The sequence below is a fragment of the Phalacrocorax aristotelis genome, chromosome 21, assembly GCF_949628215.1.
Source record: "Phalacrocorax aristotelis chromosome 21, bGulAri2.1, whole genome shotgun sequence".
NCBI classification, from domain to species: Eukaryota; Metazoa; Chordata; class Aves; order Suliformes; family Phalacrocoracidae; genus Phalacrocorax; species Phalacrocorax aristotelis.
This window is the reverse complement of record NC_134296.1, coordinates 20,388-45,172: the sequence shown is the minus strand read 5'-3', so window position 1 is coordinate 45,172 and position 24,785 is coordinate 20,388. Positions and strand designations below refer to the sequence as shown.

The window sequence follows — 24,785 nt, the reverse complement described above, 5'->3', positions numbered from 1 at the left end:
CCTGCTTCTGCATCTGGGCAGATGCCCTTAAAGGAACAGGCACTCTCTCCTTCCACATGCCCCTACACGCACCACCAAGGAGGACAAATGGGACAGTGACAGGAGGGTCTCTGCAGAGACCCTGTGGAGGGGAGACCCCTTCCCCTGTGGCACAGGACAGGAGGTGCAGCTGGAGACCACTCCCAGAGGAGCACTGGACCCACGACAAGCCCCCCAGCCCCGGAGGGAGGGGATGGAAATTGGTGACTTCTGGCACAGGAGGAAGGCTCCTTTTGCTCCTGCAAAGCTGCGGGTACATGGGAAGCGCAGCCCCTGGAAAGAGGCGAGGAGGAGCCAGGCCCACCACGGAGACACGGGCGCCAGCTGAGCCTGAAGACCCATGGCACAGGACAGGCTGGGGGTGACTGTGCCGCAGAAGCAACTTTGCTGAAAAGGACCTGGAGGCCTGGGATGGTTCTGGCTGAGAAGGGGTTAATTCTCTTCACTGCGGTGCCTGTGGTGGTCGGGGACCTTTCCAGCTTCCCGCGCTCTGCCGCGTCGGCGGGAGGCTGGGCGGGGCGGGGCCACGCCCGGGGCAGCTGACCCCGACTGGCCAATGGCATGTTCATTCCATACCATGTGACACCATGACCAGTATATTAAGGGGGGGGGGCAGCTGCGGCTCGGGGAGGCGCGGCGTCGGGTCGGCGGGCAGCGAGCGGCGAGCGGCTGCGTCGCCTGTGGTTTGTTTCGGTGGTTCGTCCCCCCACCCCCCCGGGTTTCGCGCCTCTCGTTGTTTTCCTTTCCATTGCATTTTTGTTGTTGCTGATTTTTAATTTTAAATTACTAAACTGTTCTTATCCCAACCCACGAGCGTCACCCTTCTGATTCTCTCCCCCATCTACCGGTGGCAGAGTGAGCGAGCGACTGCGTGGGGCTGAGTTCCCGGCTAAACCATGACACCCTCACTTTCAGCATCCAAAATCCTCTTTTAACTCTCAAAGCCTCATTTTCATGTTCCAAACCTTCACTTTCAGGGTCCAAACTCCTCTGTTAAGGCACAAAGCCTCCTTTAGAGGTCCCAAACCCTCACTGTTAGGGTTCAAACCTGTCTTTTTTACTGTCTAACCCTCATTTATATGTTGCAAACCCTCACGTTCAGGGCCTAAATCCGTTCTTTAAAGCTCAAAGCCTCATTTTTAGGACCCAAACCCTCACTTTTAGAGTGAATCCGATCTTTTAATCACCAAACCGTCATTTTCTCATTACAAACGGTGACATTATAATACATATTATTTTAATATAGTAGTATTATAGTATTATATTTCAAAGTACAGATCGGCGACCAATGATTACAATATTCAGTTAACTGCTTCCTTGTGAGGGGATCGAACCCACCCCCACCCCCCTTCCAATGCTTCAGTCAACGCCCTAGAGGTGACTTCTTTAAGACCTTGCCTTTAGACGATTCCCCACCCATATTAAATGTGACTTCCAAAACAACTATCTGATCCGAACATGCAAAAATAAATCCATATTCTGATAACCACGCCAAAATTCAGAGACCGGTCAAGACAAGTAGCCAAACTGGGGACTCAAACCCCATTCAGTGGGACTCTAACCCGCTTGGTCAACTTCGGGGACTCGAAGCCCTTTCCAAACCAGGCAGGGGACTCGGACCCCCCCAACAAGAAAACATCCTTGGCAAAGTTCTTTTTCTCTTAATAACTGACCAAAACAACTATTACAAGCACCGGTACTTAAAACCAAATTATAACTACAATTTCCAATTAAACAACCTTTCCCCTCCTGCGCGGGCAGCCCTTTGGCTGGTACGTGAGGCATTCACGCCAGCAAGCGCCTCATTGCTTGACCTCTCGCCGGGCCTCGAACCCAGCGGCGGGACTCGAACCCGGGGCCCTGGCTGGCGCTCCGGGCGCGCCCGTAGCAACGTGCTCGTCCGTCGGCACGCGGCCGCAGCGGGGCGGGGCCAGAGAAGGGGCGCTGCGGTGGTTGGCGGGGGGCCCTGCCTGTCCCCGCCTGGCGGGCGCCATTGGCTGAGAAGCCGGGAAGAGGGTGGGCGGGCGCCTGGGGGAGCTCCTGCAGAGCCCGCGCGGGCCGGCGGGCGGGGCCAGTCGCCCTCTTGTGAACTGAAGCCGGGCCCTTCGGCCTGCCCTGGGCTGGGGCCACTTGCGGAGCCCCCAGGGGCGGCGGGAGGAGCGCTGACAGGCTGGGCCTCCCCTCTCTAGCTTCAGTCTTGGGAATGCTTCCTATCTTCCTCGTTTTTAAGAAAAAAATTGCATAGAAGTTGTAACATTTTCCACACGCTCCCGAATTCCCCTCCCACAGCGTGGAACGTCTTGAGCACCCCACTTTGGAGACAAATCTTCTACAGTTCTACAGCCATCTCAATTGCCACATCTTTTAGATTTATTTGTTCTTCCTCCCCTTCTTCTTCTTTCTCATGTTTGACTTTTTTTTTCTCTCTGGTTTCACCTGGGGCTTTCCGGTTGCGCCATCTTCCCATGAACCTGCACTCGATAAATGCAGGTGTACGCTGGGTTTCCCCAGTTGCTCTTCACAAGAAGTTTGATAGACGGAAAGGCTCTGGGAAGCGGCGCGTTCTGTGAAGAAGGGTGGGAAAAGGAAACGGGGGTGTTAAGAGCGGCAGTGCAATCACCCCGTCTTTGCATGCCGGCCCGGCTGGGGCTCGGTCTCCCTTCCCTCTGCCCCTTCCCGCTGCTGCTTGCTCTGTGCTGACAGGGAGGCCGGGGAGGCGCTCCTGCGCGTGGGGCACCTGGTGTGCAACCCCGCCGAGCTCCCGCTGCCTGCTGTGCCTGCTCTCCCCCTGGCAGGTGTGAGAGCGCCGCGGGAGAAGGGGCGTGCTATGGTGGGAGGAGAGGACACTGTCCAGCCTGCCAGCAGGCCGCAGCATGGAGCGACGGTGCTGCCCGACGCCTCTCGCCACCAGGCCGCCCTGTTTCTCCACGGCACAAAGACGCTGCTTGCGTGGAGTGGGCGCACGTGCAGCTGCCTCTGCTGAAGGCACCGGGCGCAGCCAGGGATCTCTCGGGACTCGTGCTCCTACGGGCCTGACCCTGCCCTTGCTACCCTCTTGCTACCACCACCGCGTGCTACTCAGCCCTCCCAAGCCCGCAGGTCTCTCTCTCATGACGGCGGCCCGGGCCCCTCTGCCCAGGGAGAAAAGAAAGCATGCGTGCCCTTCCTCCATGGACTTGCAGGCAAACCTGCTGTGCTCCCTGGCATCTCGTCCCCGTGCGTGGAGCGTACCTTCAGAGGGAAGGTCTGAATAGCCTCTTTTGCCACGTTGTACGTGAACGTCCCAAGGAGAGTTTCCTCTTCTCCGTCCGCATCCACTCCCTCAGGGGCAAAGCACAAGGAGAGCCGCTCAGACTCATCCCGACAGAAAGGCAAGGTACGCGCTGGCTCAGCCCTGTTATCCACCCACCCTCTCCTGGGGCTCGAGCAGCAGCCTAGCACCGCGTATGGTGGAGCTCAGTCTCCGCTTTGAGATTTGGTCAAGAACCCAGAGGTGCTTGGCCAGAACAAACCTTAAGAGGGATGAAACCTCTCGAGCCCCTGAAGTGTCCCGCGAGGGCACTGCAGTGCTCGCGAGAGATCAGGACACAAACCCCAGAAGATGCACAAAAGCAAGCAGGGCCCTGTCCTGGCTTTGCCCCAGGGTCAGATGCCCGCCAGAAGCGCCCAGCAGAGACTTACAAAGACAGCGACGTCTCTGGGAGCACTGATGACGGTCCCAGATGGAGACACGTCTTTGGAGATGTGCTGCACAGTGACGGCAGTCAGATGGACTCGTGCTGGCAACCTGATGACCACCTGGCCCTGATGCCCTTGGAAAGGCCAGCAGTTTCCTGGGGAAACATCCGCCTGCAACCAGAACGCGACAGCAATGAAGTGTGAGAGAGCACTGGGGCCAACACCACTGCCCATGTAGCTCGAAGCATAGGCGCCAGCATGTCTGTGGGGCCTATTTCAGCTTGAAATTGAGGCGCCTGTGAGGAACTGGACAGAAGTAGGAGGCCCCCTGCCCTGCCTGACAAAGGGGGTCTCAGTATTAGGGAGCAGAGGAGAAGAGTGGTTACGAAAGCATCCTAGTCAGGCCCGCGCAGAAACACGTCCCTGCCCAGCGGCTCTGCAGGGCACCCGCCACCTCCCGCCTCCCGCCCGCAAAAAGGCACCGTTAGGGGTGAGTGTGGAACCAGGGTCGCCAGGGAGGAAGGCTTTCACCCAGTTGTGGCAGAGGACTGTGGGCAAGATGCAGCAGTTCACCTCTGTTCACCTCCCCAGGGGAACCATGGATCTCTAGCAAGCCCAGCCCTGTGTGAGAGCTTTGGTGTCCGGAACCTGAGCAGCACGGTGGGCTTGACCAGTACCACTGGCCTGAGGGGAGAGCCCCTGAGGTCAGTCCCCAACTTCTCAGGAAGGAAGGACACCTTCCCTGAAGATTTCTGCTACAATACCTGCAAAATAGTCTCAGGAGGCTTGGCAGCGCGGAAGAACCATAAAACCCTGCAGCCCCAATTCTCTTGGCAGTCGTAGGTCTCGGAAGTTCTCTGCCTGTCAATGGTGGCACCTGTAAGGAAGGGAGAGCAGATGACTGCTAGAGGCCGCAGACTAGAAGGGAGCTGGTGCTCAGGAGTATTTGTGATGCCGCCGTCCAGCTCCACGTCTGTCAGTCCTGTCCTCATCACCACGCTGGGGGCGGGGGGGTGCCCAGCTGCACAGAGCAATGACGGCAGCCCCATCCCTGGTGAGTGCTTCTCTCACAGCACCACGAGGAGAAGGTCTGAGGGCTCTGGGAGCCTGCAGGCGCCCACGAGCATGACAGCAGACCAAAGCTGAGAGCTTGGAGCATGAGCAGCAAAGGACGGCCCAGCCATTCCCTTTGCAAATGCAGCGCAGAGGAGCAGAGCCCCTCCATCAGCACAGGAAGACGTGCGGGGGCAGCGCCAGGGGCACCTGTGTGGAGACCAAGGGCTTGACTGGGAGGGAGTCTGAGCGACCCACTCTGCCACAGCCTTGCTCTTGGACCCCGTGAAGGATTTAAGCTGCCCCAGTTTGGAGAGCAGCGCCTGGAGCACGGGCTCCTTTGGGGAGTGCTAGAGGCAAGCGCAGGACAAGGACTGGGCTGCTTGTGTCCATACCAGAGCTTTCCAGGGCCCAGTCAGACATCTCGACGTAGGCACCCAAAGCCTTCTTGGACGCTGCCTGGTTCACTTCCTGAGCTTCCTGGGAACGCCAGAAATCAACACAGAAAAGGACCACATCAGCAGGCAGTGCAGCGTGGCTCCTAGCGCCCGCAGAGGCAAAGGGTCAGTGTCAGGAAGGCAAGGCAAGGCAAGCCTTGTCCACAGAGCTGCAAGACTCTCTGCTGCTGGCGTGAGCCGTGAGGACTAGGAAGATTATCTGTGGCCATGGCCATGGCCATGACCCCAAGGTGTGCTGATGTGGGTCCCCACACCACCGTCCACACCCTCTGTGCTCTCCAAGTCAGGAGGGGGAGAGGCTCAGGCCCTGTAAGCCATGGCTGGCACTGTACGTGTGCCTGGGTGCCACCACCGCCTCAGGAGCCTGCTCAGAGGAGCCAGAGGCACCAGCGCACCTAGGAAAGGCTCTCAGGAGTCCTCTGCTGCCTGAAGTGGCCTTGTTACACTGGGGCTGGAGAGGGGCCTGTGCAGTGCAGAAGCTCACCCAGCAAGCTGCTGGGGCAAAGGCTGGGTTGCTGCAGTCAGCAGTCTGACCCCACCAAGAATCCTGAAGAAAATGTTCTCAGGGGTTCTGCCCAGCCAAGCCTCCCTCCCCAAAATGCAGGATCACCTTCAAACTGCGGATCTGTGCCCTCAGCCGAGCCACCTCCTCCAGCAGAAAGCGTGTCTTTTGGGTTTCCTCCGCCGCCAAAACGGGCAAGTTCCTGCACGACAGGAAAGCCGATCTGGTCAGAGAGCGGCCCATTGCCTCTGGGGAGCGTCTGAGCTCAGCAAGAGGAGAGAGAGACACGTGTGCTTTCCCTGCTTTGCCAGTGCTTCCCTTCCGCACCAGGCTGAGCAAAAGGCAAAGGCAGGAGGGAAGTACGGGAGCCCTGGCTGTTAGGAAAGTGAGTGCAGGTAGCACGAGGTCGGCTGACGCTTCTGCACAGAACCAGTTCCAGCTCAGGAAACCTCTCTTACCACAGCATCTTCAGGTTTGCCGACGACACGCTTGTCAGCTCCTGGGAGGGAAAAATGCTCCATTAGAGCATCTGCTACCAGAGTTGCCGCGGCTTCCCAGGAGAGGCTTCCCTAGGAAGGCACAAGCTGCCGCTTCTTTGGGTCAGCCTGCGTGGCAGCAGCACAGCCTGTGATTCCTCCAGCCACTGCCAGCAACGAGTCACTGACCTCTATCAGTCCCTTTGCCTGCGTTGTCCACACCGGCAGCGAGGTCGCGCAGTAAGCACCAGCTGCAATTCACATCACCGAGAGACGGTTATTTTAGCGGAGTTGCTAGCCATCCCCCTGCAGCTGCGTTGTCGCCTGCCTGGTGCCCTGGGGCTGGGCAGCAGGTGAGCTGAGGAGGTGGGGAACGTGGGGTGCAGAGAGAGGACGCGCCTCTGACCGGGAGCCATCAGCCCAGGCTTGAGGGGACTGCGTAGCCGTGGCCTTCAGGTGTGCTCGGGGCCCCAGAGCTACTCCCCATTTCCCCTCACTGCTTCGGTGAGCACCGAGGCTGGGCTGCATGGGCTAGGAGAGGTACCTCTCCATGGGTCCCCCTGCACGGCCCCTCCCATCTGGGAATCCCCAGCTCAGGCTTGGAAAGAGCTACGCCCTTCTCTCACAGACTTGCAGACTAAGCAAGCCATTTGGCCCAGTGGCCAGAGCAGCAGCACGGCTGGGAGGCTACCAGTCTTACTGGTAGTCCAAACGCCAGTGCCAGTCAAGGACCTCCTCAGGACGCACCCGCACCACGGGCGTTTCACACATACTGGCCCAAAAGGAAAGCTGGCATCCAGCACAGCCAGGCTGTGTTTGCTCATGAAAACTCACCCAGAGCCACTGGGAGCCACAGGAAGAAGACTTTCAGGAACCTCTTGCTCTGCGGGCCCATCTTTTGCCTAGAAGAGAGTCCTTTGGGTGTCAGTACTGCAAGTCTTGGGCAAACCCCCTCACCCGTGGACTTCCCTCTTCAGGCCCTGAAGCCATTGCTTTGCAAGCCTGCTACTGACAGAGAGCTGACAGATTGGCACCCAGCACGAACACGATTTCTGTCCACACCATTCAACGCTGCAGGCAGATCTTCCCCAAACAAAGGGCTCCAGGAGCACCTTCCGAAAGGGAATGAAAATCATGCAGGGAAGTAGAGGGGTTGAGCAAATGAGGACTGCTTTTCAGTAGTCCTTCTGGTGTGGACCTTGCTCTCTCTCTTTGGCTGAGAGAGCAGGCCTGTTCTCACTTGCAGTCACACAGATTGCTCTTAGGGGTGTTTCTCCGCACAGCTGGGAAGCGCAGGGGCCTCGTCTGGCTTTCCTTCCAGACCTGTGTGGTCTCTTGCCAGAGCTGGGGAAGACCCTTGCCCTGCGGAGGCTTGGCTGTGCTCCTGAGCTTCTGGCTACACGGCGGTTTGTCCTACTACATCTCCGGGAGGGTTCTGGGGCTCCGGCAAACGCCTGGGAGTGGGGCTGCCAACGGGCTTTGCTCTTGGCTCTCCCCGAGAACGGGCACCGCACAATCTTTGGTGCACGACGGGAGCCCGGAGCTGCTGGGTGGGGAACACCCTCTGCTCTCCCCCTTGCTTGGGGGAAGGGACATCCCCCTTCTCCCCCCGCCCCCCACCACAGCAGAAACAGGTAGTACGTACCTGGCAAAGACGCATGTGCTCAGCAGATGTCTCCACAGGGAGACAAGGGCACCTGCCGGATGCCAAGCCAGGCTGAGGACCGCCCCTGGGCAAAAAAGCAAGAGAAAAGTTAGGCCTGTCTCTTGAGGTCTCTTCTCTAGGATGCCCAGCCACACGTGTTTGAGCTCCCTGCGGGAAGGCGGGCACCCAGTCCTACGCACTCCCTCCCTCCCTGGGGCAGCCTGCACTTCTGCCTCTCGTGACATTTGGCCAGAGCTCTGGCACAGCGCAGCTCTCCAAGTTCACCCCAGGGGACTTCACAGCAAGCAGCAGTGCTGAGCTTACTTGCAATTCCTGTGGCCTTGTTGCGCCACTTGGCAGGCCCTTGCGTGGCAGAGCAGGGAGCCGAGGTGGAAGGGACCGTCACCAGCTCCACCTCCACGCACGGGTTCCTGTGGGAGGAAAAAGACAAATGCTGGTTGCCCACCATCGCCACGCCACGGGAGCCGAGGCGGGCCGGAGCAGCCTGAGCAGAGGCCCTTGTCAGAGGACGGGCTGCCCCAGCCCACCTGGCAGGACAGCCCTATTCTGAGCCCGTCACTCCCTGCTCCCTGGCACCAACTGCCCCTTCGCAGACAGCTCTCGGTGGCTGTCTGGGGAGAGGGCACAGGCTGCTGTCCCCCACCGTGGGCCGTCCCCCACCATGGGCCACACCCCTCCTCCCTGGTCACTGGCGTTCTCCCGACCCCTCTCCTCCCCGCACAGCTGCCCCACCACAGCCAGGCAGGACCCCGCCTCAGCATCCCAAGGGGGGGGCAGTGTCAGGTCCCAGGGGCTGGCCTGATGTGCAGCAAAATCTCCCTGCAAATCAGGGTGGGCTCTGACCCCTGCAGCACAAGGCTACCCCCTCCCCAAAGGCCCCTGCTGCACACTGGCTTCTGACGCCACTGACTACATTGGGCCACGGCCCTGCTACTCCGCCCGAACCTGACGCCCCAGGCAGGAGCAGCCCACTTCGTACCCGCTGGCCTGGCAGCAGCTCGGCCCCGCTGCCTCCCCTGCCAGCTCTTGTCTGGCATTAATCCCAACGGAGCCTTTGGAGGCCCCTTGGTGTCTTCCCTGGGGGGCCTTTCTCCTCGCCATCTCTGGGCCAAGGCAGGCTCCCCGCTCAGCTCTTCCCCCTCAGCCCCAGCAAGCGTGGCCTGCCCAGGCAAAACCAGCTCCAGTAGCAGCCACGTGCCTGCCGCCTCTCAGCAGGAGCGCACCTGCCCGGGCAACAGCCACACACATCTGTGGGCTCCTGCCCCACGCGCCACAGGGCTGTGCGGGTGGCCAGCTCTGAGCTCACAGTGGTGGCTCTGACGTCACACTGGGGCTCCCCAGGGCTGAGCCGGGAGGGGCAGAGCGGCTGCTGCCGTCCCAGGCGCTGGGAGCCCGTGCCTGTGGGCGCGCTGAACCCTGCCACGCTCCCGTGCCAGGCGGCTGCCTGGCCTGGCCTGCCGGGCAGGGTTCCATCTCTCCTGGGCACCCCCGGGAAACCAGAAAGGATGCTGGAAAGGGGGCTTTGCTCTTGCCCCACGAGACAGCCGCTTCCAGCAGCGGTTCTCCTCTCGGAACCCTTTTGTGGGCCAAGAAGAAAAAGGGCCAGTAGACCGGAATGTGCTGTCAGGCGCCCAGCGGTACATCTGGTTAGCAAGGACTGTTTGTTTTCTTGCCCCTGCTGGTTCTGCCTCCGCTTCCCTCATTTGAAATGGCAGTGTGAGCGTCCTCCTTCCTTGTCTTGCAGTGGCCTGGAGGGCCCAGGAGCAGAGGGGCACAGGCTGCGCTGAGGGCTCTGGGCAGCACGGCCCGTACCAGGCTCCCAGCCTGGCAGCACGGGGTCACAGGCTGTATGGAGCACGGCCCCGCCAAGTCCCACCTCACTGCCCGCTGGGAGCCCCACGCCGGTGCAGGGCCAAGCCGTGCTGGGGCAGTGCGGGGCTCCAGCTACACAGCCATGCCAGCCGCTTTAGCAGGGGAGCACAAGGCGCCCACTTCCCCCTGGGCAGCCCCAGGCTTGCCTGGGCCCATGGACCCGCCAGCGCAGCGGGCCGTCCAGGCAGCAGAGCTGCCAGTGCCGTTGATGACAGGAGGGCCCTGGCAGCAAAGGGTGCCTGAGGGGCTTGCGGCAGGCTGGGCAGCTCTCACACTCACGGGTCAGGGCGGCATTGGGCGTGATCCTCTGGGTAGGGACGGGCTTCCCTCATCCAGCTCTGGAAGGGGGCTCCTGTGGGAGCGGTTCCTGTCCCTGGAATGCTCCAGATGGGCTTTCCGAGTCAACAGAGAACGTGGCTGACTGGGACATCCTTGATGGAGAAGGCGCTATACCCCAGGATGCCATGTCCATGACAGCAACTGCAGGACGGAGAAACAAAGGGTTGCAAAAGGCAGCGCCTGTGGGAGCGAAGAGCCTAGCCTTAGCGTTAGATGGTGGAGCCCACGATGGCAGCACCCCAAGGGCTGCGGAACCAGACAGCCTTTCTGGGAAGCCCAGAGGCGGTGGTCCGTCAGAAGGGAACACGGGTCAGGGAGCTCAAATTGGCAAGGGCAGAACAGAATAACGAGGGGCGAAACGCTCAAAACTTCCCCGTCGACAGTAACCAATGTGACACAGAAGGACCCCCAACAGAGAGCAGCGAGATCTAGAACCGGGACGCGCACGGGCTGAGGAACGGGGTTTCCGACAGGCCAGTCACACAGGCTCTCGACACCCGTTCGACAGAAACTTGGCAACAGCCTGGGTGCCGGGAAGGTGCTAGGCCAAATTGTTCCCTCCGCTCCTGCGGCCCCACTACCGGGACAGTGACGGAGGAGCTCCGAAGCCTGGGAGCCCCGAAGAGCTGGCCCAAGGCTTGTTGCTCGACCCGCAACCCGGGCCTGCCATCTGCCCGGCTGCCGCAGTGTCACCGAAATCAGGAACAAAACTCCGTAACATCAATGTAGTGATATCCTGAAGAAAATGGTCGTTTTGGAATTCTCCGCTGAGCCACAAGAACGAACTACGTGAGCTTGGCAAAACAGAATTTGATGGCCAGAGTCGGGAACTGAGAGATAGAGAAGCACTTGTTTTACCACTATTTCCTTGAGGAGAGCTAAGAGACTGATCAAAGCAAACATCCCACCTCAGAAGCCGCAGAGAACTGGGCAATAAAGTGTATAGTTAAGGAGAAGAACTGGTTCTTCCCCCAGAGGGTGGTGGAGCCCCGGAACAGGCTCCCCAGGGAGGCCGCCACGGCACCAAGCCTGGCGATATTCAAGCAGCACTTGAACAACGCCCTCAGAGGCACGGTGTGAATTTGGGCTTGTCCTGTGCAGGGATGGGAGCTGGACTTGACGGTCCTTGTGGGTCTCTTCCAGCTCAGGACATTCTACGAATAGACGCAAACTGCACAGTGAGGAAAAATCGAGGTCTGAGTAGCGAATACAAAGATTTCTGAGGTAGCACTGACGTGAGCCAGTTCGCTCCTGGGACACAATGTCTTATGAACACAACAGTGCTGGTCTTGGGCCCCAGCTGGCTTTATGTTTTTTCTCCTAGCTCATGTCACCTGTAAAAACAGTAGTTGAGAATTTATTATAAAGAGCATAATAGAAGAAACAGCTGAAATGAAGGAATATTCTCGGGCCAACCCTGAAAAACACTAACAACTTTAACTTTCCGTCCCTACAGTCAGCTGGAATCTTACAGTCGCCAGCTAAAATTCAAGTCTTACAAAAATGCAAAATGGAACCTACAAGCCCAACACACAAATATATTATCTACCTTTTTTTTCCCCCCTCAAAAAACAAGTCTGAACACGTGACTGTTGACTGTGATCAAAGGAAGATGTGACATGACCCTTCAAACATTCTGGATGCGTAGGTGGGACTAAACCGTGTTTGTGAATTAAGAATATGCATGCTCATTAAGACAGGCGGGTTACATTTACCACCAAACCTCTACATCAGCATTTGCCAACACTGTTCAGCTTTGAGTACCCAGAGCTGCGATCAGTTAACGTGAGAGCACCTCCTAGTAACATCCAAGTATTAAACTAACAACTATACCTCCCTAGCGCGTAAACGGAAGGAAGCTCAAATTGCGCCCCCTTCTCCTTACGCTGCCTTAGAACGTGACAGGCATTTGATTCCAGGTTGAAAAAGCGCCACGGTCACAGTCTAAGGAAACTGGAGTTTCCCAGGTCTCAGAGTAATTCTAGAGCTAAAGTGGTGACAGACATCACCTTTACATCAGATAATACATGCCAACACTCATCACTGACCCGAGAAGGCCACCTCCTCCTGTCCTGCCCAAGGGTTTGAAATCCAACACACTTTCTTCCCAAAATGGGACGCTACAAATAAATAAGATAACACCGTTAAGGCATTACTTGAGATGGGACTAGAAACACATTACGCGAGCAACCAAGCACTTGTCTGGAAGCACTGGAGCCTTTCGGGTACTGTTTTTCACCACAGTTTACTCGAGAAGAAATATAACAGGCAGAACAGATGCTGAGAAATTTCAGCTACCCTGGAGATAGCTGTGGTGAACAATAAGATTGAGACTAAGTGCTGCTTCTCAGCGGGAAAGTACCCACCAAATAAATACAGTGCTCAGACTGGTATAATTTGTGAGTGATACGGAGGCAAAAAAAAAAAAAGCAGACGTGAGGAACATAAGACCCGACTACAACCTTTCTTTTGTGTAGTACTGAAGTGTAAACACACTACACACAAAAACTATAGGTATTACGTGAACGTACAGGTCATGTCGTCATTACACAATTACTTTAATACTCACTAATATTATTTCTGTCCATACCAGTACCTATAAAATCCAAACCTTTACTCATCCTCTGGCCGTACGCATCTTTCACCTCAACATACACCAAGAAGCATTCGTAAACTCCAAACGTGACTACCTACAAATTCCAGTAAAGCCTGCAGCTAGGACATATTTAGAGAAGACTGTGCAAAATTCGTGAAGAATACAGACAACATCACCAGTCAAGCAACTGAAAAAGCACGACGTTCCCAAATTCGACAACTTCTTGAGAAGAGGAACCGTAAACCTTTGCCCGTTGCATTATGTTTTTTTTCCTCGGTAACACACCAAAATAGTTTTTGCCGTTGGTATCCAACAGCACCTGGTTCCTAAGCCCGCAATCATCACAATCACTGACTCAAAGGCGCTGTCTCAACAACTACCCTGTTACCTTTACCTGGACGTGCTGAGGGTCGACAGAAGACGAGGATCAGGACCTGCGCCGGCACTTATTCCACCACATTCGCGTTGTCAGGGTTTGAGGAATGCCAGAACTTCGTCCATCTCCATTCGGTGCAGCCATCCCACGAGATCCACTGCTGTCTGCCTCAGGAAACACTGCCTGCCCTCAAAGACTCCAACGGACTGCGTCCCTAAGCGGGGCATTATTTTAGTCCTTCATCAGATAAGCGCAGCATCAAACCAGAGCAAGGAAAATGCCTTAGTTAACCCTTACAAAGCCTGCAGGGCATCACATGCTTCCCAACCCATCAACCACTCGGGATGTGCGAACCACGCACGGACACGACCTGCAGTACACACGCCTACGCTACTACACTTCCCTCCTCCCCTCTATTTTCTGCTCTAGAAGTACCAAGCTCAATGCCAAGGTAAACATGTGCAAGTAGTAAGGCACCAATTCACTCTAGATCAGCGGCTATTACCTTAGCGCCCAGACAAACGCTCAAATCCCCACGAGTCTCAAAAGTAACAACTCTAACATTTAACGAAACTTACCGGCAAGGGCCAAAGCTGCCACCACCAGCAGCTGCACTAGGAAGGCAATTCTCATACGCGCGTATATCTATCTCCCCTTCCTCTATTGTTTACCTCTGCTACCCGTAAGCATTACTTTCTCGATGCAGCACTTTAAGCCACGTCTTTTCCGCACGGCAACAACAATCGTAAGCAATAGTGCCTCCAGCTGCCTTGCGGGCACTAAACACGACTGCCAGCTTTTCCCCCCTCCAGACATAAGCAGTTATTGACGCTTTCTGCCTCCTGGAACTGCAATGCAATTACTGGGGGCTACGTCTGGTAACCTCTGCCTCCGCCTGATGCTGCTAGTTGCCGTGTTCATCAACCCAAAGAACAACAGGGCAGTGCTGCGCCCACATTCAGGACAGTGGCCTTCAAGGGAGACACGTGGAAATACAGCTGCAGCCTCCTTGCAGACAGAGAAGCAACAAGTACTTTGTTCCCAGGTCTCAGAGTAATTCTAGAGCTAAACTGACCGTCTTCAGGTTTATACTCAGATAATACATGCCAAGACCCATCACGGACCATGGGGAACTAACCTTTGTACGTCACGGGGGATGGCAGGGCAAGAGAGGAGCAGCTGGGGAGCTCGCACCCACACCCTAACACTCAACATGGGAATAAGGGTTGTCACACCTAAAAAAAGCACAGCTGTGCTGAAGTTAGCTCATACTCACACAACTGCCTTTCAGTGTCCCACACAAAGCTGCAGAGGCCAAGCGTTTCTCCAGAAGTAACGTGCTCAGGGCATCAGGTTTTCTCAGTGCGCCCTTTCATGGCATGACCTTTAAAAAGCACCAATAAAACATAAGTTCAGGTTCAAAAGGAGCTTTAAGATCATCAAGTCCAACCGTTAACCGAGCACTGCCAAGCCCACCACTTAAACCATGTCCCCAAGCACCCCATCTACAGGTCTTTTAAATACCCCAGGGATGGCGACTCCCCCACCTCTCTGGGCAGCCTCTTCCAATGCCTGACCGCTCTTGCGGTAAAGACGTTTCTCCTATTATCCAATCGAAACCTCCCCTGGCACAACTTGAGGCCATTTCCTCTCGTCCTATTGCTTGTAACCTGGGAAAGAGGGCTACCCCCCCTCACTACAGCCCCCTTTTGGGCAGCTGCACAGAGCGATAAGGTCTCTCTTCCTCAGCCTCCTCTTCTCCAGGCTAAGCCCCCCCAGCTCCCTCAGATGCTCCCCAGCACGCTTGCTCTCCAGACCCTTCCCCAGCTCCGTTGCCCTTCTCTGGACACGCTCCAGCACCTCAAGGGCCTTCTCCGCCGGGCACGTTCCAGCCGCTCTGCCCCAAGCCTGGAGCCTTGCCTGGGGTTGGTGTGACCCAAGGGCAGGACCGGGCACTTGCCCTTGTTAAACCTCATCCAGTTGGCCTCGGCCCGTCGATCCAGCCTGTCCAGGTCCCTCTGCAGAGCCTTCCTGCCCTCGAGCAGATGCCAGCCGGGTGGGTCAGGGCCAGCTCGGAGGGTTTCCAGCCCGGGAGCATTTCGGGCAACGCCGCAGCAGCACGTGCCTGCTCGGAGACGGATCTTCCTCCGCCTGCCCGGACCGCGGGCACGTTCCCGCCCTCCTTCCCGGCCTGCCCGAGCCCTCCCGACGGAGCGAAGGAAAACCCCCGATGAGCCCGAGGCGAACCCCAGCTCGCCGCTGACCAGGGGTCCCCCGGCGCCCGGCCCGACCCAGGCGGGCTCGGCCGCACTGCCCGACCCGGGCCCACCGCAGCGCAGCGCAGGGCGCGGAGCGGCCGAGCCGGAGCCCCCGCGCCGGAGCCCCCGCGCCGCCCCAGGGCTCCGGCGCCGCCGCTCCGGCCGGGCCGGGCCGGGCCGGGCCGGGCCGGGCCGGGCCCCTCCCCGCCGCGCCGCGCCGCGCCGCGCGCAGCACCGACCTCGGCCACCGCCCGCGCCGGAAGGGCGGAGCGCCCGGCAGGGCCCCGCTAGGGCTGCCGGTGGCGTTCGCCTGACCCGCGCCGGCGCGCTCGGGCGGGACCCGGCGGGCGGGACTCGGCGGCCCGCTGCGCGGAAGGACCCCGCCCGGAAGCGGGCGCGCCGCAGCGGGCGCCGCGGCTCTGGGGAGGGGCTCAGCCCAGGGAAGGGGGGCGACGGCGCTGCCCTCGGAAATGAGCCCTTTCCTTCCTAAGTAACGCTCTTGCTTCGACTGCGCCGTTAGCGGTATCCTGAAGAAGACGGAATTTGGGGAATTTTCCGTAAGCCCTAAGAGTGAACTCCGTGAGCCCGGCACACAGACTTTGGCGGCCGGAGTCGGGAACTGAGAGACAGGGAAGCCCTTGTTCTACGACTCTAGCCTTGAGGAGAGCTGAGACACTGATGGAAGCAAACGTCCCGGCGCAGAAGCCGCTGAGAACGGGGCGATAAAGTGTATAGTCAAGGAGAACAACTGATTGGGATGCTGACAAGAACTAAAGCAAAGTGCCCTGTACGGGAGCTACCCTCGATATAGCAGTAAAAATCAGGCCCATACGCCGGCAACCGCCCCCTGTCTCTAGTAAGCAAGCCCCTTACTCCCTGAGCACGCGTGGTGAATTAAAAGCGAGCTGTACCTTTACATCGAGGCGAGAAAGCAATGAACCAATTATTAGTTGAGGCGTGTGAATATTAGCTGTGACTGACACATTTAACTGTACAAATGCCTTGCAGTTCCTCGGGGTGGGGTGCAGCTTTGTGGGTTACCACCTAGCACCCATCTTTGCACAAAAATTCATCAAATAAAACGACTCCGCCCTGTGTGGAGTTTGGTGTTCTGCACGTCAGGCGGACGAACCCGCCTTTCGGGGTAACGTTAGTTACCAACGCTGGGCTCTGGCAGATGCCATCCGTGCCGGGCGGGAATGCCTTTCTGAGACTCTGAATGAACAAATATGCGTAACGCTGGCTGGCACCGAGCAATGGAAAACAATGCTCTTTTCTGGGCCTGGATTTTGGGTCTGGGGAAGGGGTTGGGGGCATGTTGGGGAGCTTTGGTGTCTTTTTCAATACAGCAAATACTTGTCCAGCATGTCACAGTATTAATCTTCCCGCAGGTAAATAAGACGGCGGTTTACAGCCATGAAGCACTCTCTGAGCCATGTAGACGTCACACCTGGTGACAGGATTTGTACCGTCCAGCACTATATTCGGAGGGTGGGTGACGGGGTCTGTAGTGAAGCAGGGGCGTTTTGGTGTGTAGCTGTACATAATTTCACAGAGGGTTCAGTTGGGAAGGGACTTCTGGAGGTCACCCAGTGCATGCCCCCTGCTCAAGCAGGGCCACCCAGAGCCCACGTCCCAGGCCCATGTCCAGTTGGGTTTTGACTGTCTCCAAGGATGGAGACTCCACAACCTCTCTGGGCAGCCTGTGCCAGTGTTTGACCCACCCTCAGAGTAAAGAATAAAAAACCCAAAACAAACCAGAAAGTATGTTTTCTTGTGTTCGGGTGGGATTTCGTGTGTTTTCATTTGTGCCCATTGCCTCTTGGCCTGTCGGTGGGCACCACTGCAGAGTGCGTGGCTCCCTCTGCTTCCATACCAGGAGTTCCTGTTCATGCACGTTGATGAGATCCCCCTGAGCCTTCAACAGGCTGAACAGTCCCCGCTCTCTCAGCCTCACGCTCCAGACCCTTCATCATCGCCGTGGCCCACCCTTGGACCGTCTCCAGTATGTCCGTGTCCTGGACACGGGGATCACAGCACTGGACGCTGCGCTCCAGGCGCAGCCTCACCAGCGCTGAGCGACTTCCCCAAGAAGTCCGGGAAAGCGCACCCTGCCAGCACTGAAAGAAGGGCCTGTCCAAGTTAAAAAACAAAATCTCACAAAAATCCCTCCTTCTCAGCTGTTCTTGCCGCAAATCTGGTTAAGTGTGTATACGCTGATGGGTTTAAATGTACTGGATTTGAAATAAACAGGATGCTTTAAGTCATTCTTAAGGAAAGGCTACACAGTTTCACTTGAATCATCCTCACTGAACCGTCACTTGCTTAGGAAGCGTGGCCGTGAAAGAGGCCACGCGCTTGGGGCCGACATTCTGTTACTGCTGGGTAGTATCTAAATCCTTAAGACCGACGCGGGCGCAGGCAACCGCAGCGCAGGCCTTGGCGTTGCTGCGCTGGAAGGGCTGTTCAGCTGCCGGGGGGCTGTAGCACAGCGAGAACCGCAGTACAGCTGTAACGTACGACAGACACTGCACAACTTACCTGAGATAAAATTTAAATGATGCGGCGAGCAAAGTGAAGAAAAGCAACTGCACCTCGCTGCTTATAAACAGCTTTTTACCAGAACGCAGCAGTGCCCGTCAGAAATAGCATTTTGCTCAGCTAATTTTACCGCAAAAAAACCTTGTGTTGTGAGGTTCTCGTTTCTTGCCCCTGATTGTATTTGGGCTTTTGGGGTAATACCCAAGTTCAGAACAGCGTCTTTATAGAGGAAGATAAGGCAGCTTCCTACAGGTTCTTTCACATGGGGTCAGTTAAAACGGAAACATGTATAGAACGGAATGATCACGTTTCTTTCCTCTCACTATAATAAAATCACGTACCTGTATTTCTCAGGAGCTGTACTTTACATTCATCCGTAAAGAAGCAGCCTTCCCTAAGGTGCAAGAAGACAAGTATCTGCGTCATCAATGCTACAGGTTTCTTTGAGGCGCAGAGATAAACGCCCCGAATGAAAATTTCTGTCTGCTGGACCCAGGTGATTAAGACGGTTAAGCCACAGAGAAGAAGCCCTGTTATGCTGAGCCATGTGAGAACACAAACTACTTTCTGTCCGTACTGACTCATGGGCGTGTGCAAAATATCGGTGATCTGCAAGTAGTAATCCAGGCACCTTCGGCGAGAAAGAACACCTATCCGTGTTGTAATCTAGGAGAATGTTTCTGAAAGGTCTAGAAGCCAGTATCTAGTGGCTTTCAATTTTTTAAAAAGATGCAGGTTTCTCAAGGCCACACAACCACAGCGTTAGCATATTTGTTTTAGCAAGCGGTGGCCCTGTAGGTCACCGTGTGCTGTGACAAGGTGGTCCTGAGGAGACAGAATTGCTTTTTTAAATTTCCCTGAGATTTGTTTATTTGATATCCACCCAAACCCCAGTGTTAGAACAGTGGGACAAATCTGTATCGTCATAAACAATACAGAAACACCTAAAATCCAATTCCTTGTTGCATGCTGAATGCCTTCGCAGACAAAAAAAAAAAAAAAAAAAGGAAAAAAAAAGTCTGACTTATGTTCCCTTTTTCGATCACATCAATTTTACAGGGAAGGTGTTTGCCTCTTCTCCCACCAAAAGCCAAAGATTTGAGCGAAAGGGAGTGAGTGGGGAAAGAGCACAACCAACCTCTTTGGAATTCAGAAATGTTTAGAAAACACCAAGTTTGTCAGTGAGAAGGGATGAAGTAAGAGAATGGCCGGGGAGTGCAGAAGTAGTGTTCTATCGTGTATGGAATAAAAACATTTGGAAGGAAAATGGTTTTCTCCACGTCTTTGTAACTGTGTTGAGAAGCGCACAAAAATCCTCTTCCGTGAGAGCACAGGGCGCCACAGCAGCCCCATGCGTGCTTGATACATTTCATTAAGCCTTCTGTTTGCCAACATCCTCACGAGATATGATCATCCTTTGAGTCTGAGCAGGCCCCTTGTAAATCCAAACAGAAGAATTGCAAGAATGTTCGCTGATCATTTTTTACAATATTTTAACCAGATCTTTCTACACTTGCTGTCGTGGTTTAGCCGGCAACTCAGCCCCACGCAGTCGCTCGCTCACTCCCCCACCGGTGGGATGGGGGAGAGAATCAGAAGGGTAACGCTCGTGGGTTGAGATAAGAACAGTTTAATAATTGAAATAAAACCAACAACAACAACAAAGCAATGGAAAGGAAAACAACGAGAGGCGCGAAACCCGGGGGGGTGGGGGGACGAACCACCGAAACAAACCACAGGCGACGCAGCCGCTCGCCGCTCGCTGCCCGCCGACCCGACGCCGCGCCTCCCCGAGCCGCAGCTGCCCCCCCGCCCTTAATATACTGGTCATGGTGTCACATGGTATGGAATGAACATGCCATTGGCCAGTCGGGGTCAGCTGCCCCGGGCGTGGCCCCGCCCCGCCCAGCCTCCCGCCGACGCGGCAGAGCGCGGGAAGCTGGAAAGGTCCCCGACCACCACAGGCACCGCAGTGAAGAGAATTAACCCCTTCTCAGCCAGAACCAGCACAGAAGCAAACACGGTTTCGGTATTGCCACCTTCCATTCGTGTACTGTTCCTGGATTCAGCCTTCGCTTAGAAAAAGGACTTGTGACCTAAATGGCAAAGCATTTCCCTCTCCTAACTGGCTTTCCAATCCATTACTTCCTCACAGAGATGCTGTCTGCATCTTCCGTAGACTGCGTTTGGTCTGGTGCCTCAAAGGATGGTAAGAAAAGCCGTATTCAGGACAGAAGTCCATACATTTCGGTGCCCTCTCTCACAGCAGCCGGGAGCAGATGCTCACATAAATTTAAGGAGCGAGGTCACGTTTCAGCATAGCTGTCTCTCTCTGTCAGCCGGCTGTACTGCCCACCTCAGTCAGTGACTCAGCCCTCGTTATAAGGCAACTGCAGTTATGCAGGTCTTATAACTAATTCATTAATTTTCCTAATTTCTACACTCAGATAAGAAAGAACAAAAGAAGGAAAGAAGGTAAGGGAGGGAGGAAACGAGGATGGGAGCAAGGGGGAGACGAAGGAGAAGAGAGAAAGAGACAAAAAAGAGAGAAACCCTCATCGTTGGTAAGCCCTCTTAGTCAGGAAAACAAAATCTTGAGAGCGGATTATGCAACTAAATGGCTGAAATTCCACCTGTAATGGCCTTCTGCTAAGCTTTGTCTCTCCTAAGTCGTCAGCCTTTAAGTTCTCTACTTGCATTGCAGTACCGCAAAGTCCTCGTAGAGTTAACAATAGCCAGCACCCTTTCTACCTTAATAATATGCTGCTTTTAATTCCCCACAGCCACCTGTTTTCCCTAGCCTCCACTCCACACACCCTCACTCTTCACCATTGGTGATCCGGAGGAAACTGCTGCTGCTTCTGGAGTGATTTAGCAACCCTTGACACAGGAAGTCGGGTCTTTGCCCTTGCAATTGACTCTCCAGCCATACCTGGAAAGGCAATACATGATGTCACTTCAGGAGTTAGAGAATGATTGAAATGGTTATAAAACCAAACTTGGTTAGTCTTTGAGAGCCCTGCGTGAAGAAAGCTGGGCACGAAAGAGATGGATCAATGACAATTCTGATGAGCTCGGTCTAGGGAGCTGTGGGAAGGGGAAGGAAACAAAGGGAGAGCTATGGGAGGGGAGGGGAATTTAGGGAGTTGGAGCAGGTGCTGGGAGCCAGGACTCCTCAGTTCTCCTTTCAGCTCTAGGACTGTGGTAAACTTTGCCAGATACAGTTCCTTACCCATTGTTCCCCACCTCTGTCAATAAGGATGTGGGCCAAAAGGCAAAGAGAGTTCCTAGAGGATGCCAGTACCTATTTCACCAGCCCTGCAAGGCTGGGGCACGTGCATGCCACAGACAATCCGGCAAACCCCAGCTCAATAGTCCAAAGGTCAGAAGTCAGGGACAGAGTTGCTGCAGGAAAGAAATTTAGCAATAGCATGGAGATTGTGCTTATGGTTGCCATAGGACTTGAGCTGGGATTTGCGTATGAGTAAAGGCTGTAAAAAACCCAAGAGCCACATTTACAGTAACATACAAGACTGAGTTTATAATTAAAAGAGAGTTACCTCTGGGCGTTGTGAATGGAGTTTTTTAGATGACTTAAAGAATCACCGTCAAAGGTATTAGCAAAATTGGTTTTAAGAAGATATTGTGAAAGTGCGACTTCACAAAGTTCGATGGCAAGTTCACTCTATTAATTACTGCATGGAAGAAACATATAAAGGAAACATGAGTTACACTGGAGTTAAAATGATTCACAGAGAGACCATGGATGCAAAAGGGCAAGGAAGACCCTCCCATTGAGTCATGAGGTTCAGAGCAGAACCCCTTGCTGGCTAAACTCCTGATGGAGCTTAGGTGTGGCCTAGGTCCAACCTTAGTCTCAGACTTGGACAACGTTTTAAGTCTAAGGGATTGTACATGCAAAGTTTACGTAACGTTTCATTAGCATCAATTCAACACACAATCAAAGTTACCAGGACAAAATCAAAGTCATCATACTACAAGGTTTTGTGTGATATCAGCTGCTTTCCAAATCTCTGCCCTTGGTGAAAGGTCTCTCTGCCTTGAGCGGCAACCCTGAGAGGTGTCCCAGCTCAAGGGGAGATCACCACCACACATCCACGCTGCCTAACCAGGAGAGCTCAAAGGTGGCTCACTTAGGCTGTCATATTTATGGGATAAAGTGGTTGGCTCGTAGCCAAATCGCGTGCGATGGACAAGGTATGCGTGAGACTCCTTGTACCCACAGCTTTCTTCCTGATAAATGATAAATGATCCTTAGGCAAGGCACCTGCTCTTGATGTGTCAATCACGTGATGGGTGTTCCAAGCTCATATGCACTGATGCCCTACGGTGGCAGTCTGCTGCTTCGTGGGTTTTTAGAGAACAGATTGAAACTAGAGGAGTTCGTGGGCCCGGCTACGGCTCAGGCCTTTACCTTCTCCGCAGCCTGCACCAAACCACCACTGTTGCATTAATAGTAGGAGTCTGAGGAGTGGCAAGGTTCAGACAGGACCCCCTTGCTTTCTAAAATCCTCCTCCGAGAGGAGTCTAGGTGCGGCTAGGTCCAGTCTTAGTCTCAGACGGTTTATTTTCTAAGGGTTGTAGAAGCAACCACTCATCAGAGTATTTGTTGTCAGTAACTAATCTGGCAGATGCCCGGCCTGCTCACGTTCAGTGAGAACCATCACGGCTAGATCAATGAATAGTGCGATTTATTAAAGCGACAGATACACAGGTTCTTTGGGTCACCGGTGATAAGATTGCTGGTTACAAGACGCACATAAATACTGAGGATATGAGTACACTGCTGGGCTACAAGTATGCTAAACAAATATGAAGCAACTCTACTATGAAGCAAAGCAACTCTAATACGTTAGAGATTTAAAGTGACTCTGTAGAGGTTTCCAATCTTACCCAAAGGCATCCCACCGCGGGGTAAGAGAAGCTCAGCCCATCGACTGGTCCCAGAAGTCAGAGTGGTACGCGATGGTATCTTCCCTGACACCCTCTTTCTCTTCACAAATTTCATACTATTCTTTATCTTTCAGGTGGAGCTTGAGTGACTCTAGTCATACATCCCTTTATTATGGCTGGCGTAAAATTTCCTCGCTTTGCTTTTAAAGATGTAGGCTAGAAAAATTCAAAGCGCGTGCCCAGTGAGGGGTGGCCGCACCTTAGAGGCGGGTAACTTTTGGGATGGAGGTGTGTTTTGGTATTAGAATGATATTATAGTGAGCAAAGTTCACCAAAAGGACAGCATTTAGTCAAAAGCATGACGGACCGTTGGCCCAGGGTCGCAAATGTGCAGCGTACCAGCTCCATGGTACCTGGAGTTCCCGTTTATCACAGAGCCCAGCCGCGATGCCCCCACACCGCTCCACCTTCCGGACAACTCCTCTCAGAGTCAGTACGCCAAGTTCTCCTGGCATTGCTGACATCTAAGGTTACCAGGGAACTTTCATGGAACGGCTTCCTCGCACGTCAGCTGCATTTCACCCTGAAAGCTTCTTCAGCGCTGTACCTTTTCTAAAAACATAAGTTCAGCGTCTAAGTCACCTCCAGCGATTATTCCACACACCACCAGTCTGGTCAAGGGGTCGAGCACATCCGTCACAATGGGTTAGGACCAGCCTTAGGTTGATTCTGTTGATGCAATTCAGAATTTTCCTATGATTTGAGGGTAGGTTTGCTATAGGGGCCATTTCTGGGTAATCGCAAGAAATGAGGCCACCCCAGGCTGCTCTAAATGAGGGTTTGGCTACACATGCATCGATTTTAGGGTACCATAGTTACCAAATCTTGAGCCGGTCACCAGCTCGGTGTTTGAGGTTAGGGATACTTCATGGATCAAAGGCTGTAGTTACCTCGTATGGATGTTGTAGTTTAACACCAGTAGGCTGCTACGTTGCTTGATCTCTCTGCCCTGGAGGGATGGGGAAGAGGCTTGGAAGAGTAAGAGTGAGAAAACTTGTGCGTTGAGATAAAGACAGCATAACAGGTAAGGCAAAAGCTGTGCTCACAGGCAAAGCAAAACAAGGAATTAATACACTACTTCCCCTTAGCCACTTCCAGGAAAGCAGGGCTCCCAAGGCCTGGCCCTGGGAGCCCTGAAGAGCTGGCCCAAGGCTTATTGCTCGCCCCACAACCCACCCTGCAGTCTGCCCGGCTGCCATGGCGTGACCGAAATCGGGAATAAAACTCCGTAACACCAATGTAGTATGAAGAAGCGGGCATTCTTTATTATGGTGCCAGACGCACAGGGGATAATTCCTCCTAGTGTGCATACCGCAAGGCGTGATAGACAAAGCTTAGATTGCTCGGTTATATACATATGCATTAGCTTTCCTGGAACTAATTCTAACACTTGCTTCCTAATTACCCGTGCGTTTTAAGTCCCTCAGAAGCCCCTCAAGAGGTATCGGGTGGTCCCTAGTGCTTTGCTGAAGGGGTGTTTTTTCTGTCCTTTCCATGAACTCTGAGTCCTTCTTCCACATATGGTCGTGAGTTGGCCCATCAAGTAATCTTGTCACAGTGTGTGGCAAGGTGTGTCGGTTTCACCGGGTGTTGTGACTCTTATCTAGATGGAGATGTCCATAGTTCCTTCTGTCTTGGTTTCGACTGGCGCCAGCTGCTAGGTCGTTTGCATCCCCGTCATGCTCGCAGAGATTACGTCCTTGAGTGCATTCTTGCCTAGAGGCCCCTCACAATATCAACCTCTGATATTCAGTTCACAATAACCTTTGTGCCTGACTGCTCAGGTGCCGATTCAGATCGGTGGTGGCAAGAATGATCCTCCAGCCTTCCTGCCTGTGCATCCTGAGCGTGAACCCTCTCTGCTTCTTCCCCAGCCTCAACCACAACAGCCTCTGCTCCTCATCTCTCAACAACATATTCAAGACCACCTGTATCTCCTTCCACTCTGGGTCATGAT

General features: G+C 54.6%; 1 protein-coding gene, 1 long non-coding RNA gene and 2 other non-coding genes across 4 annotated transcripts; 1 reads left to right on the top strand and 3 right to left on the bottom strand.

Moving 5' to 3' along the window:
• Positions 1-948: 948 nt before the first annotated feature.
• LOC142067105 (sperm-associated antigen 4 protein-like) lies at positions 949-15,467 on the bottom strand. Its single transcript, XM_075115404.1, has 15 exons — positions 14,916-15,467; positions 14,332-14,439; positions 13,074-13,269; positions 10,024-10,224; positions 8,176-8,282; positions 7,852-7,936; positions 7,041-7,108; positions 6,396-6,457; positions 6,189-6,229; positions 5,839-5,932; positions 5,166-5,250; positions 4,482-4,594; positions 3,721-3,888; positions 3,271-3,360; positions 949-2,603 (listed from the first exon to the last, which is right to left on the bottom strand). Exons 4-15 carry the CDS (start codon positions 10,074-10,076, stop codon positions 2,472-2,474), a joined length of 1,098 nt encoding a protein of 365 aa, XP_074971505.1. The 5' UTR covers positions 10,077-10,224; positions 13,074-13,269; positions 14,332-14,439; positions 14,916-15,467; the 3' UTR covers positions 949-2,471.
• LOC142067417 (small nucleolar RNA SNORD45) lies at positions 12,048-12,132 on the bottom strand. Its single transcript, XR_012664029.1, has one exon. It is a non-coding gene; the product is annotated as a small nucleolar RNA SNORD45 (small nucleolar RNA).
• LOC142067421 (small nucleolar RNA SNORD45) lies at positions 14,098-14,180 on the bottom strand. The gene has a single exon (XR_012664033.1). It is a non-coding gene; the product is annotated as a small nucleolar RNA SNORD45 (small nucleolar RNA).
• A 210-nt stretch (positions 15,468-15,677) lies between the features above and the next one.
• On the top strand, positions 15,678-17,592 carry LOC142067230 (uncharacterized). Its single transcript, XR_012663931.1, has 2 exons — positions 15,678-16,169; positions 16,705-17,592. It is a non-coding gene; the product is annotated as an uncharacterized LOC142067230 (long non-coding RNA).
• The last annotated feature ends 7,193 nt before the right edge of the window (positions 17,593-24,785 follow it).

Coding starts and splice junctions, on each gene's coding strand:
- LOC142067105 (XM_075115404.1), bottom strand. CDS start 10,076: ATGAGGGAAGCCCGTCCCTACCCAGAGGATCACGCCCAATGCCGCCCT. Junction 7,109..7,851: donor AGCACATGCGTCTTTGCCAG/GTACGTACTACC, acceptor ACTCTCTTCTAG/GCAAAAGATGGGCCCGCAGA. Junction 5,251..5,838: donor CACAGATCCGCAGTTTGAAG/GTGATCCTGCAT, acceptor TGGCGTTCCCAG/GAAGCTCAGGAAGTGAACCA.